This window comes from Orcinus orca, chromosome 8, assembly GCF_937001465.1.
Source record: "Orcinus orca chromosome 8, mOrcOrc1.1, whole genome shotgun sequence".
Taxonomy (NCBI): domain Eukaryota; kingdom Metazoa; phylum Chordata; class Mammalia; order Artiodactyla; family Delphinidae; genus Orcinus; species Orcinus orca.
Genome location: NC_064566.1, coordinates 97383242 through 97405681, shown reverse-complemented (window position 1 = coordinate 97405681; position 22440 = coordinate 97383242). Strand labels below are relative to the sequence as shown.

Genomic DNA, 22440 nt, shown 5'->3' with positions numbered 1-22440 from the left:
GAGCTCCGCAACAAGAGAAGCCACCACAATGAGAAGCCAGCGTACCGCAGCGAAGAGTAGCCCCCGCTCGCCGCAACCAGAGAAAGCCTGTGCGCAGCAACAAAGACCCAACACAGCCAAAAATAAATAAATTAAATAAATAAATAAATTTTAAAAATATAGGCATCTGCATGTCACTCTTGTAATTCATCCTGTAAGAAGGCAGAGCTGTGACTGACAGAAATACACTTTCACTGTATTTCATGCATAAGTTCAGATCAATCTGCATGTAGAATGAGAACAAGCCTGTTCCTCACCTGCCTTGTGGAGGCTGATGGATCGCAGATTAGGAAACAACCTAGCCAATGAATCATCAGGCTCCTCAATAGCATTCACATGGTTGTTGGCCAGGACGAGAGTATCCAGTGAAGGAAACATAACTCCTAACTTGCGTATTTCAGTCCAGTCTTGGAGGTTATTGTCTGTTATATGTAGTAGCTTAAGAGAAGGACAGCAAATAGAAGGACAAGACACTGTTTCATAGTCATTAAGGCACAGGAAGAGCTCTTCCAAACTGCAGAGAAAAAAGGAAATATTTCATTGTTTAAAGCAGTTAAGTTTCTACTCTGCACCTATTTTCAGTCATTCAATAAATAAGCACCTACTATGTGTGAGACTCTGCTAGTGTTGCAGAGAAAATTATAAAGATGGCTTTCTGAAGCTTAAAATACAGCTGGGAAGGCAAAACCTAAAATACATAAAACAGCAGAGAATGATATAACCCAGTACTAAATTAATTTTGTGCTTAAGTAAATAAGTGCTAAATGAAGCAGCACTAACCGTAAGTACAACAGTACTTCATATAGGAATAGGACTGAAATTGTGGTTGGAATAGTCAGGAAAGGATGCCTGGCCTTGAAGGAGGGGTAGACTTGGGTAAATTGAGAGGACACAGAAGGAAATTCTAGAAACAACATGAACAAGTATTTAGAAAAAGAAATAATAACTATCATTCATTGAATTCCTACCCTGTGTCAGGTCCTGTGCAGGTGCTTTATAGACTATACTTCTATTTCTGCAATTTTATAGACAATTATGTTCATTTTATAGACAAAAGTTTATCAAAGGTCATAAGGATAGTAAATGGAAATGGGATTTAAAAGCTCATTCCATGCCATGCTAGATGTTGCATGCAGTGAGAAAACCAATCTCATTAGAGGGAGAGGGAGAAACTAAGATGGAATGAGTAAGTTGAGACCAGATTCTGAAAGGCTTTCATAGTTTCCATGTTTAGACAGTCAAGGAGACTACAGCTTCATGTATTTCTTTAAACTACTTCCTTTTAATATTTATGTGCATATACAAAGAGAGATACAAACAAAACAGAACAGAGCATTTCTAAGCTGACAGACAAAAGTATAATTTCCTGCTTAAATTATTGAAAGGAATACTAGGTCCATTTTCCCATCATGCAAGCTAGGCACTTAATCATCTGAGTGTTAATATATTTTAGAGACAATATGATTTTTTTTCCCTCCCAAAGAAACGTGCTAAGGCAAAATTCTGGAATCAGGTAATCAGAAGATTAAAATGGAAAAAGGCTGGGTTGATCTCGAAACGATAAGTGCTTCTCAGGGATATCTTCTCGCCAAAGGATGACATATCCCATGTCTTGGTGCTACCCAACACTGAACAAGTATTCCAATGAAAATGTTACTAGATTACCCTCACAGCCTCATTCAATTACTTCATTTTTCTAACCTCATTCTCCATTCAATCTGCAGTTCTAGTATTTCTGAGATGGGAGACCAGCAGTAACTCTATGTACTAACACAGACGGCAACATGGCTCCCTCTCCATCATGCTTTCTGGGCTTACTCTGGTAACTCCTGCAGTATCGTGTGGACTGTCTCCCAAGAAGCTTTGCTGTTGTTGAGAACAAGTTTTCGAACCCCGGAGAAGGACCCAGCACACGTTCTTTCTAAAACCGATAAATTCAGAGGGTTGGAACTCAGGTTTAGAAACTCCAACTGGGGAACATTTGACACAATTTTACTGACCTGTGGAGAAAAAAAGGAAAAGCATATCAGGCAGTAATCAGAGCTTTTAAACAACAATCATACTCAAGAAAACCTAAGTGAGTGGGTCTCCAGGCAAAGGGCCATTTGCATTATGGAGTCCTATTTAGTGATAGTATCCGCAGAGAGGCATAAATAATTGCGACAAATCATGGTAAATAATTTAATCTCCTTCTATGAAATAGTAGCATAACTGAAAATTAATGGTAGAAAAGAAAAATTTTCCATGTTACCTTTGGCAAAGTTTTTGATTCTACTCTGTATAATATTCTCTTCGATATCACTACATGATATTTTGGAGAAAAGATCATTTAGATGACATTTTAGGCTACAAGTTTTAAAGAGCTAGGATTGGGTCATGTACAGTAATTCTCTTTGAATATCTCCTTCCTTCCATCCTCAGTAGAATATTAAGGCTAATTGAAGGTTTATTAAAGACTACATGGTAACAATTCAGGTATTCAAAATTGATCACATAGTCACAATCACTTAGAAAACAGTTTTGGCTTGGTTCAAAGATGCACCAAACTTTAAAATATATTTACTCAGAAGTAAAAAGCATCCATAACTATATTACAAAAGAGAAAACATGATCATCCATTTAATGATTTAGCTAGCAACTAGGTAGACAGAAAAAAAGAAAAGGAAATGAGCTTTACTGATTACTGACCTTAACTATTTGCTCTGCATTGTACTAGGTTTTTAAAATATAACTTATTTCACTAAATTCTCAAAACAACTTGTAAGATAACTAATATTCTTTAATTTTAATAAATGAGGAAACTGAGGCTCGGAGATGTTAAATAATTTGAGTAAGATTTCAGAGTCACAAAAGCCAAACCTAGGATTTAAAAATCAGAGCCATTGTTCTTTCCAATACACCACAACAAGTAAATTATAAATATAACCAGAAAAAATGAAGAACTAGCTTAAACAAGTATGATAGAAACACTAGAAACCCAGTAAATGTATTAAGCATCAATCAGCCAGGCAACATGGTAACTGGAAGTTATGAGAAAAGGAGTAGAACAGAATAGTTAGGATTGGTTTTAGAATCAGAAAACCTGGACTCAAACCAGGTTCTAACACTTCCTAGCTGTGTGGTTTGACAAGTTACTTAACCTTTCCAAATCTCAGTTTCCTTATGTGTAAACTAGAGAAAACAGTTCCCATCTATTTTACAGTATTGTTGGTAGGATTAGATGAGATACATGTGTAAAGCACTTAACAGTGATTGGTACATATTTTAGAAACTTGTTTCCTTACCTACTGCCCAAGAGAATGTAAAAGCAGGGATAGTACTTACCTGGTTCACTACTGCAAAGTGGGCACTTAATGTTTGTTGATTAAATTAATGGCACAAAACCATTTAATAAATGTAACTATGACTAATAGGATATGTACAGTATGAACCAGTATCTCAACCCTGATTATATGTCATATCACATTTATTTAAATATGTCATATTTAAAATAATTAGTAGAATTTTAAAAATATACTGATTCCCAGGAGCCACCATAAACTACTGAATCAGAAGCTTCACAGGTGGGACGAGCTTCATGGTTGGGACCTGGATACCTGTTTCTTTTCAGAGCTCCATAGGTAATGACAAAAATGTATCCAGTGTCGAGGACTATGGGGAGAAAGAAAAGGCAGTCTGCACTTTACATTAGGTCTGTGTACTATGTACTGTACAGTTTAGGAGCTCTAAAATCAGTGAGAAGTAAATTAATTCCAAGAAGGTTCGGAGAAGTATATAAGAGGGAATGGTCTTCACACACACTAGTTCATCTAGTCTAACACACCCTCTGAAGTAGTACCGTATTTATTTTCATTTTATAAATGAATAACTAAACTATCTTTCAGAGGAAAATATACTAGGCTTCAGTTTAAAATGTAAAAGATTCATACCAGTCAGCATATATTCTCCTGTTTGGTCTCTTCTGTGACCAAATGGTAACAAGCATTTGTGTGATATATGGCTAGGATTTGGAGTTTAGTATGTGGCCACAACACAGCTAAATAGTCCACACAAGGAGCAATCCTTCACTGCAGTCTACCACCTGGATACCAATATATGAAGGCCTTTCATACATAAGATGATGACTAGCTATGCTTCACCTCTTTTAAGGGCAAAAAAAAAGATGAAAAGGAACTGTGCTCCAACTACAGCATGGAGAATAACTGCTAATTATAGGTACAACCCTAGTTAAGTAAACAACACATAAACCTTTGCTAACCACAACCCTTCATATTTTATTTTTGTAATAAAGAAGAAAACACCCCCCAAAGTGGAGACTATCAGAGTCTTTGAAGCAATTTCTGAAAGAATTCCCAAAGCTAGCAGATACATGATGTGATCTTCTTCATAGTCTGCATCTGCACTACTGTCCAATGAGAATAAAGATTTAAAACAATGACTCAGCAGCCCTAGAATATCCTAAAAAAGATAAAATTGGACTATAGTTTAATAATCCAAGCAGGAAAAATAATATATGTTAGAAGTAAATATTTTCTTTAAAAGGTTAAAATTAGGGCTTCCCTGGTGGCGCAGTGGCTGACAGTCGGCCTGCCGATGCAGGGGACACGGGTTCGTACCCTGGTCTGGGAGGATCCCACATGCCGCGAAGCGGCTGGGCCCGTGAGCCATGGCCGCTGAGCCTGCGCGTCCGGACCCTGTGCTCCGCAACGGGGGAGGCCGCGGCTGTGAGAGGCCCGCGTACCGCGAAAAAAAATAAAAAAACGTTAAAATTAAAAAGGATTTTGTATAACCCTAAATTAATGATAATATTCTGGAAAATATTGTATTCATTACACAGGTAAATTTATTCATGGTAGAAAATATCTTAATAGTAAAGGCTATTATTATTCAGTGAGTGTCTAGGGCAGTATACTGACTTCTCTTTTTTAAATTCTAAAAATAAAGACGCTTCTAGCTGGAGTGAGTTCAGGACACTCATGTGCAGAAACATGGAGATGAACTTAGATCACCTTTTAGATCTCCAAAACTCTATGATTTAATAGAGGACCCTCTACTCTCAGTTTTGAAAAGGAAGAAACTAAAGTTTTAGGAAAAATGGGGAAAGGGTAGTAAGATAACAATCTGTAATTTATACCCAAGGTATTCTCTATCTCACCCATGGTGAATTCCTCCCTCCTCTCAACTGCTTAGTGTAATGTCTTTTATAAAATGGTTTTGATAAGGAAAGGAGGAAAAAAGAGGTACCTTGGGAAAAGTCAGACAAAAATCTACTTAGCCAAAAAATTCAAATCAAAAGCTAAAAAATGCATCATTTTTTTATACATAGATGCCCAGTTTTAGATGGACAGAGATAAATCTTTGCCTCTCCCCAAAGCATTACACTTCTCACTCATATTTATATTAGTCTCTGAATATAAAGCAGCCAGTAGTTTAAACTATAAAAGAAGATACTCATAACATTAGTTATCATTCAAAAACACTAAAAGAACCAACTAGATTATTCTGTTCCATGTTGGTATATCAAATACTGGCTGAAATAAACTTAGTTAATGGCCAGGGACAAATGATCTGGGTAATCAAATACATGGTTGCAATGGGTTGCAATGTAATGTCTTAAAACTGTGACCTATGAGGCATTTTGCAGCTTGGCAAAGAGTATAATCAATCCTAAAAATCAATATTCTTTCGTTGTCAGTACTTCTCCCATCTCTCTGTGTTCTGATATATATTCTAGAAGATTGGGACCAACTACAGTTAAGGCTAAGGACAAAACATAAAGGAATGATGAAAACAAAAATAAATGGAAACCTGAAAGGTAGCAGCAACAAACATTCATTTGAAAACTGCCTGAAATCAGACTATAGGGCACTTACAGCAATATACAAACTGAGCACCAATAGAATACAAATAAACATGTGACCCTCTGGCTGTATCTGTCAATGTGAGCTGGAAAATATTCAGTGGAGACCTTTGTCTAAGCAGAGAAAAGGCTGAATTACCTAGTGTAAACTCTTGTGTTCTGATCCATGTTGACATTGTTCTTCTGAGGCAGCAACTATATCACTATTAAACTGTTTCTACCAGTTAGCAAAAGCTTATGTATGTGGTCAAAGTATAGGTCAAAGCAGAAAGCACAACACCTTTATGAAATTTTTACTCCCAAAGAAATAAATTTAGGGGAATCAGCCTGTGAACATAGGAGCTGAAATGACTCAGGGTAAGAGCTGGTCTGAATTGTCACCCATGCAGGTCACAAATCTCACCAGAGGCTCAGCAGGACTCCTGAGGGAACTGTAGAGAAGGAGGATGAACAAGGTCGCTCTCTTTGCATCTGTGCATGTGGACAGGGCATGCATGTCAATTCAGCATCTCAAAGGACCCAGAAGGCACAGATTGTAATTTGTTGAACAGTGAACTATAACAGTTGTTTGGATAAGTAACTCATTCAATAATTACATGGACAAATAGAGATTGTTTCTTGGAACAGCCAAGTAAATCTGTATATATTAACACATGACTTAGAAATCAAGTGACGTGCATCTCAAAGAATTTTGGTAAACATCTTAATAAAAATAGGAAATGTAACTGGTAGCACAGATACCAGACTAAACAAGACTATGAAATAGACGAATATAAGAAAAGTTAAAGAAAAATGGGTTATAGATAGATTTTTCTTAAACAAGAAAGCTGTCTTAGAATCTGTATCATATTTAATATCTACCAAGTGTCTCAATGATTAATTTTATCAACAGTCCTGTCTTATGGATGATAAAGGATTAAATGAATGTCTTAAGATCACAGGAAAAGTTAGAACAAGTAGGTCTGATCAAACCTTAAGATACAATCATTCATTCATTAAGGCATTCAGCAAACATTTGAATGCCTAGAATGCCAGTGCTGATGATAAAAAACAAAACCCTGGATAAGCTCATGGTCTAGTAGAAAAACTGTCAAGTAAGCAAATGATTGTGCTACATTGTAATGAATCCCTTTTTAGCAACATGATACAGGTGTTAGGATAATCTAATTCTGCCTGAGAGTCAGGGAAAGTTTGAGAGGAACAGCAACTTGGGCCAAGTCTTGAAAGATACATAGGAAGCAACTGGGTAGACAGAGGAGAAAGAGAACAGTAGATTTAGAATGAATAAAAGCAAGGAAGCTTTTCATGTCCACATTTATCATGAGCTGCAAGAAAAGCACATGGCTAAAGATGGAGATAAAACTCTAGAAATAGCAAAGGGCCGTATGATAGAGGGTCACACTTAGAGAGTTCAGACCATAGTTTGTAGGTGGTGAAAAGCAGCGAAGGGACTTGAAGCAGGAGTTTCATAATCACACTTCATTTATTAAAAGGAGTCTGGTAGCACTGCAGAAGGTTAGCTTAGAGGAAGCAGAGTAAAACCAGAGTCAGGAAAACCCATTAGGACACTTCTCCAATACTCCAAACAGGAAATAAGAACCTAAATTAAGTAGGAAGAACTATTTTTCTCTTATTCTTAAGGGTAGCTTCTATCAGGTCATGCTATAATCAGGTAGGTAATGTTATATATAATAATAAGAGAGAATGTCATAATACTTTTATTTGTGCAACTTGGCTTAGAGTTACTCTGAGGTCTAAGGCATCAGTTGTATCAAATTACCAGTGTGACTTAAAATAAGGAAAAGTTCTAAAAGATTTGGAATAAATTTCAGTAACAAGAATAAATATTTTTATAACCTTAGTTTCGAGCTCCAGTAATTTTTATGTCAATTTATAGTAATAAATGTTGAAGCAGTAGCAGAGAATGGGCACAGGATGTGTAAACTAGTGAAACAGTAGAGAATTTAATGCACTGTTTGCAATCTAAACCTCTGTGGTCTTATTAACCTCTTGATGCCTGGAATAAAGTTCTTCAGTGCTTTTCACATTAATGAAAAACAAATCAGCAATAACAAAGTTCATTGAAAAATCACCATAGAAACAGTTGAAGCAGTCAGTTATTTCTCTTGAGACATACAGAGAAGAATCTCGAGTGAGAACCAGAATTCAGCAGCATACGTAACAACGTAAACAATAATACAGTGAGTTATTCACCAAAATGCAGCAGTATAAAAACTTTACCTCGTGCCAGTCTTCGAGTTTGTTGTCAGAAAGATCTAGTTCTGACACGTGAGCACAGAAGGCAGCAATTTCTTTTTCATCTCCTGCACAGGTTATTCCACAGCTGTTCAACACCAGTACACTTGGGAGGTTGAGGCGATCTGAATCATGGGAGAAACAAAATACTTTCTACGTCAGCCTAATTCTTGTCTACATACATTCAGCCACCAGGAATCAAAATCAAATTGTGTGAAATTACACAAGGACCTTGAAAATAGAAGATACACTGGGATCCAAGGGTACTGAATTCTAAGGGGAGACAGCCAAATATGGCCCAGGAGATCAGAAGAACTAGACCAGTACCCCCAAAAAGTCCTGGAGGTTTCACCTCCTGGCACCATTGTTTATCTCAACTACCAACAACGGAACCATCATCCATGCTGTCACCTTATCATGTGACACTAGATCCATGTGACTCATGTCAGGGCTACCACTGTGTTCTCATTGGCCTCAATTCTTTCTTTTTTAAATTTAGTTCAAGAGTATCATTCTGGATAGCTCTTTTCTCTCTGTCTGATTTGTATTTTCACCTTTTGTTGCCTCTGGAAATTATCTCAAACCATTAGATAGTCTATCTGCTAAACCACTTCTGTTCTTCAAGTTCATATCACTCAAGGAATCTTCCTCGCTTACATAGATCCATTTAAAAATCTATATCTTTCTCCCATACTTGTCCATCAATCATTCCCCTTTCATATCCATGTAGAATTTGTCCCTTATGAAAATCAGACTTTTAAAAATATATAATTATAATGAGAGAAAATGTTTTAAAGTCTTAAACCATTCCATGAATTCAGTCAAACTATTGCTTGTTCAAAAGTATGTCAATAAAATCACTCTTCCTATCTCTAATAAAAAGGATAAATATGAGAATTCAACCACTCTTTTCCCATTTGGTACAAAGCCAAGGCTCACAAAAGTATATTTCATTAATGGAAGCCTCAAATAATATGAACTTTCAACTTAGTACTTTTCACAGAATCAATTTTCTCAGAATGGGAGTGGATCCTGAAAAAATGAGCAAGTAAGAAGTCCACTTCTTTCTGCTGTTTCAGTTTATATGGATTGATAAGATAGTTGCATTGAGAAATAATAAACATTCAGTAACCTTTGGACACAGGAACTAAAACACTGTTCAATATTCATCTCCCATCACTACAAAGAACTACTTCCAATAGCAGTTAATTACAACATCAAGCTAAAATGCAAACCAAAAACACACCTTGCACGTTTCTAGTTGTAGATCTTTGCTCACATAATAATCCCCCTCCTAGAATGTCTTTATCTCCTCTCTAACCAAATTCTACATTCTTGAAGGGTTAGTTCAAATCTCACAGCTTTGAACCCTTTCTTGATCCTATAAATTAACTCTCTAAATTTCTTTCCCAATCACTGTGCCGTTCATTTGACTCAACATAAACTACCTTGTGTTATTATATATTTTTGTAAATGTGAATATGTTGTAATCCAATAAGCTGTAAGGTCACTGAGGGCACAGGCCAGGCTTGTACTATCTGCACCCTCCAAGTTCCTTGAAATATTATCACTCAAATATTGCTCTCACCCTATGAGTGCAACTAGAATGCCTTTTGGCCAATCTGCAGAAAAATAAATCCTTTCAGGTTTTCAAAAACACTGAAATCATAGCAAGGGAGAAAGACTATTCAACTCATAATTCAAAATAAAGGGAATCATTTGCAAATAAGGCAATATTCTGGTTTAATGTCCTAAGTAAGCTCCAGTAAAAAAATGTTTTAGGCCCCATCTTTCTTACCTTTCATAGGAGAGCCCTGAGGTGTGGCTGGGACGTGGACTCCCATCCCAGGACCACGGCGGTAAGGAAAGTTTTCAGGACTATATTTTTCACATAATACTTGCATAAAACTCCTCCCACTAGGTTGATCCATCTTCCTTTCCTAAAATTCTACAAGAAACCAAGAAATCATCAAAATTTATTTATTTACTCATACAAGAAATACTAATTGACAATCAATTATTTATAAGGTACTAAGCTAGGCACTGCATACACATAAGACAGGCAGGGAGAAGAGTTAGATGCTGCAAAAATACAGGGGAGAGATGATGAGGGCCCAAAGTGGTACAGTGGTAGTACAAATAGATTTAAGATCAACTTAGAAAGCAAGCTTTTCAGGAGTTATAGGGGCTGACGGGAAGGTGGAGTCAAGGCTGACCCCCAGGTTTCTAGTACAGGAGACTAGGTGACTAGTGACACAACTAAGAAAAAAGAAAATATGGAGACATCTAGTTTTAAGGAGGAAATTGATGAATTCTATTTTATACATGTTCAATCTGAGGCATCTGTTTCAGGGGAACAGTCTGAAGTTGGGTGAGAAAAGTGAGCTAGCGGCGAAGATTTGGACCTCATCGGGAAATATCATGAATAAGAAGAGTAGGGCACTAGAACTCTCTGGGACACTGATATTTAAGATACAGGCAGAGGAAGCAAAGCCATGATGGAAAAGTAAAAGGGATGATCAGAGAGTGAAGTGTATAGCCAACATTTTGAGAAGTTTTGGTGAGAAGGGGAGGAAGAAGATGGGCTGATAAGGTAGGCAGGAACAGGAGAGAGTACAGGATTGGGGGCAATTGCCAAGATCTTTCCTCTTAAAATAGGAGAGAACTGAATACGGTTATAGATTATAGAGAAGCAGCAAGTACAGCTGGAGAGTCTGAGAATGACTCCTGGTACCTGGTCCTAGGAAAAACCAGCAGGAATGAGCATTAAAAAACTTCTAAAAGGCTGTTTGGTACTACCCATATAGTACTCCAAACTGTTTACCATTGGTGGTGATATATTTACTTCACTATGCTGCACTGGTTTCCTTTTCCTTATACAGTTTAATTATACTGAATGTTAGGTATTTTTCTCATGCGATTGCCCTAACTCCGCCATTACATTATGAAGGGCAGCAGTGCTATGCGATTCTACTTTTTCAGTATTGATTCACAGCATCTGGCAGAGTACACTACACACGGTAAGGGCTCAGTAAATGCTGCTGAGAACTAAAATCACGAGCCTCCAGTATGCTGAGCGGAAAGAGAAGATGCAGGATCAGGAGTGGGTTTAAGTCCCACCCGGTTCTACCACTTAATAGTTTTGTGCCATCAGGCAAGACAGCGTATTTCTCTGGGACTCAAACGTCTTATTCTGTAAAATAAGATATTAATATCTATACTGCTTGGAGTTCAGCGTTACTGTAGAGCTCTAAAATGTACAAGTGCACTATTGAGATTATAGGGCTCTTGTAAAGCTCTAAAACACACAACTGTTATTACTTGTAAAAGGAATTTGTAGTATGGTAGAAAAAGCACATAAACAGAAAACTTAGGCTCTGTCATTTACTAGCTGGGTGAAACATAAGCTAGTTAGCTAACCTCTCTCTACTTCAATTTTCCCACTATGGATGAGCTAAAATTTTCCTCTTGGGTTTGTAACAAGAATTTGAAAAGGGCATAAATATAAAAGTGGTCTTTAAACTTGGTCCATTTTCTAGATTACTACCAGGACCACGAGTATTGTACTTCGTGAAATCAATTCACAAATGCCTAGAACACAGAGTAGACACTCATTGAGCACTTGTCCAAAAGTTTTACCCGTACTTAATTTATCAAAGTTTAGACTACGTAATACATTTCATAACAAGTATATCACAAGTCACCTTGAAAATATAGGGCTGCCCTCGGTCAGGGTCATCATTTGGGAGCTTAAGAACAGAGCCTGTTTTAGGACAAGAGAGTTTGTTCTTTCTGTCCAGAGTGGTAAGTATATGCTGTTGTCCTCTATCCCAGCACTGTGTCAAAAGTGAACTGTGTGGGTTCATCTAGGACTCCAGGAACTTTCAGGTGGAAAGGTTCTTTTTCAATGTAAACTCACCACCAACAGCATACAACACAGAGCAGGTGCTATGCCACTAGTGACAGGCATCATAGTTCTTATCAAAGACCTGTCTCAAGCAGAATGCCAACAGAATTTTCAGAAATGTTTAACAAAAAGTCAAAGAAGTTACACTGCTATCTTCCATACAACTGGCAGTTCAAAAGAATAAAAAGTGTGTGGGAGGGTGCTGAAGTGTCAGTGTCAAAATAATAGTCACCGAGTTTAAATAGCATCTTTTAACTGAGCTTCAGAATCACTTAAACTCCAACCTCTTCAAGTCAAGGGCAATAATCTTATACACAATTTATTTACTTATTTATTTATTTATTTTTTGCGGTACGCGGGCCTCTCAATGTTGTGGCCTCTCCTGTTGCAGAGCACAGACTCCGGACGCGCAGGCTCAGCGGCCATGGCTCACGGGCCCAGCCGCTCCACGGCATGTGGGATCTTCCCGGACCGGGACACGAACCCATGTCCCCTGCATCGACAGGCGGACTCTCAACCACTGTGCCACCAGGGAAGCCCTACACAATTTAAATATAGACAAGCTGAGTGTGGAACTAAAGAAACCTCAGCTAAAATTGGAGTCTGGACAGACCTATAGGCAGAGCCCTCACCCTTGCCACGCAACATTAATTACTCCAAATGGGAAGAGATGCAGGCCTACATCTCTGACAGGAAAGTGTTGCCTACTTTACTATCCAGCGGGAAGAAGAAAACTCTTTGCTCAATGACAGCCCAGCCAATCAGAGACCACAGCAGCCCAACCAACCTCCATACTTCGGACTCCCAGCTTCCTCCAATGGACTGTTTGGTTTTAACACACTCCCCCTCCCCTCATTTCCCCTATAAAAGCAAGTTCCCCTTCCTTGTTCTCTGGATTTGCCTGTGGTCTGCCACAGTTTGCACATCTCAAATTGCAAATCCTCTGGCTATTCCCAAATAAACTGGCTTTTGCTGGTTAAATAACTGGCTATTATATTATTAAAATTGATATGAGGGATGGTGAGGTTAGAAACATGTGCAAGTCAAAATAAGTGTTAGTAAGCAAGCAGTCTTGGGAACTGAAAAGTTACTCCTTATGGCCCCGTGCTTTCACAATGCTTCCAAATAGTCTGCTTTTCTTTTTCCTAAAGACTTAAAAGCAATGCCAGTCACCCTCATTGGTCATTTTCCAGGATACTCTATTGGAACAGCATTCCAGGCATGCAGATAGTGTACACAATAATACATGGGTTTCGAATTAGAACATTAAGATTGCAAAATGGATCAGTGACATAAATCTACTCAAAATCTGTTGGGGCAGTTGGAGGAGGAACAGTAGGTGGGAAAGGAAAACTGAAAACCAAATAGATTGAAAAATGAGGACATACAGGACGGAAGAAGATCTTTAACTGGAGACTTTTAAAAGGTTTTTTTTGGAGGTGGAGGGGTAATCTATGACTTTCTGGCAAGAACCAGTGTCAAATAACATCTGACTACCTTCTACAGTTGGCAGAGGTCTAATACATTTGTAAAAGTGTGCTGAATTGGTGCTTAAAGCCAGGGAGCCAGGAATCTGGGGTGATGTTGCTTGGTTCCATTACCAAGTCATGGAGTGTGCCTGTGAAAAACTCAACTCCTTTGTGCCTCAAATCCTGACTATAATATGCTTTCATAAAGCACTTGGTAAAAGTGCAAGTTGGAGGATAAGGTGCTCAGCCCAGTCATCTAAGTAACCTCAATAGCTATCAATTTGTACTTTCTGTTCCCAAGGTCAGGTCAAAATTAGTATGAAACGCAACACAATTGGAAACAGAAAATAGGCCATGTCTGACCACGAAGAGTGGAAGAGATGCAAGATATAGCCTTATGCTGGTATGCAAGATCAATATTTACTTTACCAAAAAATTTTATGTTAAATTACCACACTTCATAAAGTGTGAATACTACCAGCCTCACTCACAACTTCCAAAAAATATAAATACTACCCCAGAGTCCCAAAACATGCATTTTAAATCTTATAAAAAATAGGTTTATCTGCCTATATATGCATAGACTACTTCCAGAAGGATAAAATAGAAATTAGTAAAATTAATACCTGTGGTTGACTCCAAAGAGAGGAAATGAGGAATAAGGTGAAAAGGAGATTTCCTTCTCACTGTTCAACCATCTGAACCGCCTGAACTCACCAGGTGCATACATCACCCTTTTTTTCCATACATTATCTTTTCAAAATACAAAACATTTTTAAGTGATTTATCTGGGAATGACCTAATAATTTGTCAAAGTATTTTTTAAGTCCTCATTATTATCAACTGTCTGTGAAAAAAATGCCAAACTCGACCATGTGAAATATATAATATTAACTTTTAAAGGAATTGGGAATTGAGGAAGAAAAGAGAAATAAAATGCGTGGCCAAACGGAAATACTTTTGTAAACGAGCATTGGTAAAGAAAAAGAAAGCAGTGCAAAACACATCTGAGTGTTAATAAAAGTTACCCAAATAGTTCATCCAAATTACCCAAATGGTATCCAAACTATTGTGACTCTGGAACCACAAGGGCCCCAGCAGGCAGAGGTTACAAAGCCATAGCCTAAAGATGCTGGGGAGCTTCAGGCCTCCCAGTTGCCTCCTGCTGTGGAGACTAACAAAAGAATGGGGCTTCCTACAGCAAGATTCAAGTTACTGGAATAATAAACAGTTGGGAACTGATTTAGAGTTCTAAAAAATAAATTGCAAGAATTCAAAATATGCATTAATGTAGGATGAGGTTAAACACCCAGGAAGAGCTTTCATAGCATAAAAATAATAGAGAGGAGGGAAACACTCCCAAGTAGCTTAAAATTATTTTCAGTCATCTGACATGGACCCATTTATATACAACTAGCCAATCTCATCTATTCATCAGAGAAGGGCAGAGAAAACCACATTCTCAAAGCTACCTGCCAATATTTTGCTACCAAATATGTGAAAATAAAACTTAGGTTAAACATTTTGGCCAAAGGCTCCACAATTTCACCTTAGGGTTCCTTTGGTCAGATGACATTTCATTCCAGGCATTTTTCTCTTCTCAGGTGCCTATCTCCTTTACAAGACAATCTGAGAATAAGAATTTCTTTACCACTTGTTTAATAAAAATGGAAACTACAAATATATCTAGTTTTCTCTCTTTTTTGCACCTTATCAAGTGGTTCCAATTAGGCTTATTTGCCCATTTATTCATAAAATGTGTGCCCTCACAAAGCTTACAGTCTCATGTGATTCCATTCAACAAACATGAACCAGACACCGAATCTGTGCCAAGCTAAATACTAAAGAAAGTGAGAATGAATAAAATCCAAATGCTGCCCTCGGGGCATCCAAAACCTAGAGGGAAACACAGGGAGGTAATGCGTACCTGAAATAAGCCACCCAGAAAATAGTGAATTCAAACACAAGAAGCGATTAACTTTTTGGAAGTATGATCAAGGAAGTAGGAGGTGAATCCTGAGCCATTTTGAAAGATAACAAAGATTAGGTTAACAGGTTGGAGAAGAGCATTCCAGGCACAGGAAACAACAGAAGATAAACCAGCACAAGAGACATTAAGCGGTATTGCTACAACATAAAATATTTGTGGGGAGCAGGGGAGACAGGAGATTCGACTGAAAGGTGGACAGTGGTCAGCTCATGCCTGACCTTGCTCAGGTTTGACTTTATCCTATAGAGGTAAAAGTAAGAAAAGTTTTGATAGACTGCTGTGAATATTGTGCAAGGATGGGGGTGACCGATCTTTATGTAGAATATCAAGGGGTCAAAAATGATGAGAATTTAAAAATCCCTAAAGGACTGGGCAAGTAGGAGTTTGTTTACCTTAGTGGAAGCATTTTCAGTACAGACAAGGGAGTAGAAATCATAGTTTAGGGGGTTAAGGAAGTAAATAAATGAAGACAGTAAGTATAGACCATGCCTTTGAGAAGCTTAGATGAAAACAGAAGAGATGGGACAGTTGATGAAGAAAAACCTAGTGTTCAGAGAGAGACAGAGCTGTTATATCTTGTTCTTTTTTTAAAAGAACAAAAGAGGAATTTATAGGCTGAGTTTGGCGGGTAGGGGCATGGAGCAGGTCAAAAAACTAACAAAACAAAGCTAAGAAAAACAAATATCATATATTAATGCATGTATGTGGAATCTAGAAAAATGGCACAGATGAACTGGTTTGCAAGGCAGAAATTGGAGACACAGATGTAGAGAACTTTCCCAGGGCAGGGAAAGTGCGGGGAGAGGGGGGTGGTGGTGGGATGAATTGGGAGATTGGGATTGACATATATACACTAAATGTATCAAATAGATAACTAATAAGAACCCGCTGTATAAAAAAATAAAATAAAATCCAAAAATAAATAAAGAAAGAAATTTAAAAAAAAACAAAGCTAAGGAGGAAAATCTGGATAGCATCAAAGAATCTCTTAGTATTACTAGCTTTCTCAATTTTTGGAAGTTTTTTTTTTTTTTAAGCCCATTTAACTTTTACTTTATGGACTCCTAACCTCATCCCTGCAAAGCTTCCTTTTGTGAAAGACCTCCACTATATCTAAACCCTGCCAGATTCTTGGACATCTTAGGTAGCTGGGCCTTTAGTTTGTTGTTTTGTTTCCTAAGTCTTTCTGATCCTCAGCAAAAGTGTACCCAATAAAACATAACTACTCTGGAAAAGTATATGTGTATTTTACATATTTTTACCTCCAGGAAAGATAAAAATGAATAAACAAATAAAGGAATGGATAAAGAAGACGTGGTGCATACAGACAATGGAATACTACTCAGCCATAAAAAAGAACAAAATAATGCCATTTGCAGTGACATGGATGCAGCTAGAGATTATCATACTAAGCGAAGTCAGAAAGAGAAAGACAAATACCGTATGATATCACTTATATGTGGAATCTAAAATATGGCACAAATGAACTTATCTGCAAAACAGAAACAGACTTACGGACATAGAGAACTGACTTGTGGTTGCCAACGGGGGTGTGACTGACTGGGAGTTTGGGGTTAGTAGATGCAAACTATTAAATTTAGGATGGATAAACAACAAGGTCCTACTGTATAGCACAGGGAACTATATCCAATCTCCCGAGTTAAACCATAATGGAAAAGAATATTTTTTTTTAAATTAGTTTATTTTATTTATTTTTGGCTCTGTTGGGTCTTTGTTGCTGTGCGCAGACTTTCTCTATTTGCGGCAAGCGGGGGCTACTCTTTGCGGTGCACAGGCTTCTCGTTGCGGTGGCTTCTCTTGTTGCAGAGCACGGGCTCTAGGCACGCAGGCTTTAGTAGTTATGGCTCGCGGGCTCTAGAGCGCAGGCTCAGGAGTTGTGGCGCACGGGCTTTGTTGCTCCGTGGCATGTGGGATCTTCCCGGACCAGGGCTCGAACCCGTGTCCCCTGCATTGGCAGGTGGATTCTTAACCACTGCGCCGCCAGAGAAGCCCCAGAAAAGAATATTAAAAAAGAATATATTTATGTGTATAACTGAGTCACTTTGCTGTACAGCAAAAATTAGCACAACACTGTAAATCAACTATACTTCAATTAAAAATTAAATTAAAAAATAAAGAAAAAAATTAAAAAATAATAAAAAAAATAAATAAAAAAATAAAAAAATTAAATTAAAAAATAAATAATAAAAAAAATAAATTAAAAAAAATTTAAAAATTTAAAAAAAGCTTATCTATTGATAAGCTTTTTTCTAAATAACTGCTTTAAAAATACTAGAGATATACATTCTGAATTTTTAAAACTTACCAACTGAAAATAAGCAAAAAACCTATAACCCCACGTAGATGTAGTTTTACTTTTCATTAGCTAAGCTAAGCATGTAAGTAAGTGTCACCAAAAAGCTTTTCTTATCTGAAGCATATTTAGAGCCACAGCCATACCAGGAAGCTCTGGTTGACAGATTTAGAGAGTAGATTAAAAGCCTGAGGATGCACTTTATGGTGTATATTTTTCAGACCATTTTTTCCATACTATGTAGATACATGATGTTTACACAAAGATTAAATTACTTTTAGATACAGAGCTCTGTAACCTGCCTTTTCACTAAACAGCTCATGAAAAACTTTCTATATCCATAAATATATACATATACAATCTTTTTTTTTTTTTTTTTTTGCGGTACGCGGGCGTCTCACTGTTGTGGCCTCTCCTGTTGCGGAGCACAGGCTCCAGACGCGCAGGCTCAGCGGCCATTGCTCATGGGCCCAGCCGCTCCGCGGCATGTGCGATCTTCCCGGACCGGGGCACGAACCCACGTCCCCTGCATCGGCAGGCGGACTCTCAACCACTGCGCCACCAGGGAAGCCCTATAATCATTTTTATGGTCTGTAGAGTATTCCATTAACAAGCTTTTGCAGCTGAACTCATGAATGACAGCAATCTTTCCCATAAAAACACATTAAAGACATTGTCCAAGTCAACATACTTAGGCTAGACAGTCTCATTCTGTATGGCACTTCTACCTTCACTTATCATAAAGTACACATACCTGCAATTCTATCTCGGTTACCTCCTTGAGCATTATGTAATATACCTAAGTGGATGCCTTCTTGGGATGAAAAGTAAGGAAAATAAATTAGTTCTAATAACCTTTCAGAACTCTTCTGTAGAATTATAGTTTACTAATTCACAAATTGACTCTGAGTATGCCAAGTGCAAAACTTGAGCATAGCTGATAAGTCCATTATCATAACATACCACACCACCATGATTTCACACCCTACTATGAACCACCCTATTTCTCAGTCTCCTTCTCAACTGTATACTAAACTATATCCAAGTGAAATAATGTAGCACATCAACTTTTCTTGGTAGATTTTTTTTTTAATTAAAAAAAATTTTTTTTTTTTTTTTAAATCCAACATTGCCAAATGAAATGTGAATTCAGACTCCTGGTCAGTCCTTGAATTGGGCTATTAGTAGGGCACTGTTACCCTCTTCACTTATCACAGCACTATGCTTCTCCTTAAACGTACCACAGGTATTAAAATATCTAATCCAAATCCTTTATTTCATTATATTAGTGGCACCAAAATATCTAAAACTGTGACTCTACGTTATCAGTGAGTACAGCCCCACAGCTGTCTGTATTTTCTACTAAAGAACTATACTGCATACAAGGCACATTTGATGTTGGACAAAAGGCAAAGTTTTCTCATCCACAACTGCAAATTAGCAAACAGGACTGATTCTCACGCTAGTAGTCTATTCTACGTAGCACTCAAAATTTCTGATCCAAATGCACTAGCCCAAGAATTTTATTATTTTGATGAGAAAGTATTTGAGAGGAAAAAAATTTAAAAAAATACTGCTATTTAGATGTAAGTACCTCTTTGTGTGAAAATATTTCTAAGAACTTCTTTCTTAATTCCTGTAGCATCTAACTGTCCAGAAGTGTTGGCTTACACCAATTGTCTATATCCCTATGAAATTAGGCATTTTAGAATGCAGACAAGCACTTTCCACCAACTTTCAGCAATCACAACATAAAAACTTTAATATTCACCACACCCCTTACTTCAATAAATTCCAAGGAGAGTCCACCCTTATCCCCCTTCCCAACCCCTTCCCAAACAAGTCTGCATCCATCCCTACCTTTCTATGTGGCCCAGATTCAATTTGGGAAAATCTCAAGGCTTTTATGTTGCACTTACTCAAAATTCAGGAGTAGAAATATTTACTCTTGAATCGATGCTCCCCAAAAGCCGAGTGTCCCCAGACTGAGATTAACAATCATTTGAAAGACTAGTAATTTTCCACAACCATCTTCTGAAACAGCCAAACTGACACTTATCTCTATTTACAGGACATGATACTGAGGTGACTTGCTCGGGTTTCCGAGGCCCAACCAGCATGCTAAGTTATACTTTCCGTATCCCTAATCTGTTGAGCCATGCTGTCTTCACTGAAGGAAAAAAAAAAAAATTCATGTCAACAGTATGTAGCATCATGCACAAATCACAGAAATACAACTTATTAAAATTTATGAAAATCATTACAGCCGAAATACCTCTTGTAACCATGTCAAGGTAGCTGAACCACAAAGCTAAGCAGCAGTACCGATTGGTCTAGTCACCAAAGGGGGAAAAATATTCTCAACTTCCCTTTCCTGCCAAAAAGCAGTAAATATTAGTTTCTTGAATGGATTGGTTTTCATCAGGAGAAAATTGTATACACATGCTATCTTTCAGCTGTGAATACACAAGTTTAAGGTCAATCTGTTCTATAAACTCAGCTGTTTATAGAACAGATTACCCCATCATCTCTACTTGTGAGTAACTACAGAGGCTATCAAGTTAAAGCAAGGCCTCATTAGGAACGGACTACTAGTTCATCACCCTGCAGCCTTCTAGAGTTTACAGACCATTCTGGCTCACAGCGAAGAATTGCCAGAATGTAAATGTCAGCCACACAGAGAGGTTGCCAGAGTTTACAGGTTATTAAAAAAATTCACTAGCCCTTTCCATATTTAGTGCTATAGTAGTATTACTGCCCTATGGTGATACTGCCTAGTGGTAATAAGTACTGGTTCTAGAACCAAACTGCCGGGATGTAAATCATGACTGACTCCACCACTCCATTTGACTACAAGGAGGTTACTTTGGTTTCTAAGTCTCCACTGCCTCACTTATAAAAGGGGTAACGGATAGCCCCTAACCCCTAGCTCATAGGGTTGCTGAATGAAAAGAGATAACATGGGTAAAACAGGTTTCATTCAGTGCTTGGCACATGGAGAGCACTCACTAAATACTGGCTTACTATTACTCCTACTGCTACTGCTACCACTGTTACTACTCCCATCACCACCCAGTGAGCATGGCAGCATTAATGTAGGGCTGGGGACTTATTTACAAATTTTGCTAAATAGATTTGATCTAATATTTTTTGGTCCTGGGCCTATGCTAATTAATGCCAATTAATGATTCAGGCAGTAAAATGTCTGACATTTATAATGTCACTCCTCCTTAACTAGAAGATCTTCCCTTCTCCACCTGTCTAAATTTTATGCATCCTTCAAGGCCCTACTCAGAATATACTTCGGAGATGAAGCCTTTTCAGATACCTCCTGCCATAATGATCTGTTTCCTTTGAGCTGAGCTCATGGTAAATATTTATTGCCTAAAATATTCAGTGGGCAATTAATCAATCACATATTGGCATGGATTCTTTTCATTTTTGTCCCATTATTAACTCATGCATAGTGTTGTGATTTTCTTTTGTTTGTTTAATATCTTTAGACTGTATAGCTCTTGAGGGTAAGAACCATATCACAATGCTTCTTTCTATCATGGACTGGAACTTTGAACATAATTGGCACTCAATGAATATGCTAATCAGTGAGTTTTCTAATCATTTCTGATTGTGCATATCAAATGTATTTTATAAAGTATGAAAAGCAGGTGTATTAATAAACTCAGATCAGAGTAGTTACAAACAAAAATGCATCATAGCCACCACTGAATTACTAATTATGTCTACCTCTCCATGGGGGTTCCAAAAGTAAGAGATCACATGGCAGGGCAATGAATCAGTAACAGAGCCAGAAATACTTGCTTCTGAGCACAAGCTAAATTCTTCTGCAAAAACTACAGCCACAGTAGACTTAATACTGAATATATAACTTTGGTATCTATACTATACTATATGTCTTATATGCAAGAGTTAATAATTTCTGCCATACTTCAGACCAACAGGCACAGTGTAGTAACTAAAGAGGAATACATGCGCATTGCTGGTGAGACTGTAGAATGGAGCAGCTGCTGTAGGAAACAGTGTGACAGTGCCTCAAAAGATTAAACGTGGATTTACCATATGACCCAGAAATCCCACTTCTAGGTGTATACCAAAAGAACTGAAAGCAGGGACTTGAATAGCTATTTGTACACCAATATTCATAGCAGCATTATTCACAATAGCCAAAGGATGGAAACAATCCAAATATCCATAGGCAGATGAATGGATAAGCAAAACGTAGTATGTACATACAATGGAATACTACTCAGCTTTGAAAAGGCAATTCTGACACATGCTACAACATGGCTGAACCTTGAAGACATAACACTAAGTGAAGTATGCCAAACACAAAAGGACAAATCCTATGCGATTCCACTTAAATGCAGCATCCAGAGTAGTCACATTCACAGAGACAGAAAGTAGAATGATAGGTGCCAGGGGCTGGGGAGAGTGGGGAACAGGGAGTTATTGATTAATGGGTACAGAGTTTCAGTTTGGGGACAAAAAAGTTCTAGAGATGGACAGTGGTGATGGTGGTACAGCAATGTGACTGTACTTAATGCCACTGATCTGTACATTTAAAATTGGTTAAAATGGTACATGTTA

The 22440-nt window shown here is 37.7% G+C and overlaps 1 protein-coding gene across 6 annotated transcripts in view; it reads right to left on the bottom strand.

Moving 5' to 3' along the window:
* TBCEL (tubulin folding cofactor E like) overlaps positions 1 to 22440 on the bottom strand; it is an 81185-nt gene that overhangs the window by 49511 nt on the left and 9234 nt on the right. For 5 of the 6 annotated variants that reach the window (XM_049713293.1, XM_049713289.1, XM_049713288.1 and 2 more), the window contains exons 2-5: positions 9954 to 10103; positions 8141 to 8280; positions 1858 to 2039; positions 297 to 553 (exon numbers count right to left, since the gene is read on the bottom strand). In XM_049713293.1, coding sequence (XP_049569250.1) covers positions 297 to 553; positions 1858 to 2039; positions 8141 to 8280; positions 9954 to 10086 — 712 coding nt within the window. In that variant the 5' untranslated portion in view covers positions 10087 to 10103. The remainder of the gene's footprint in view (positions 1 to 296; positions 554 to 1857; positions 2040 to 8140; positions 8281 to 9953; positions 10104 to 22440) is intronic. The other variant, XM_049713291.1, reaches the window with a different exon arrangement.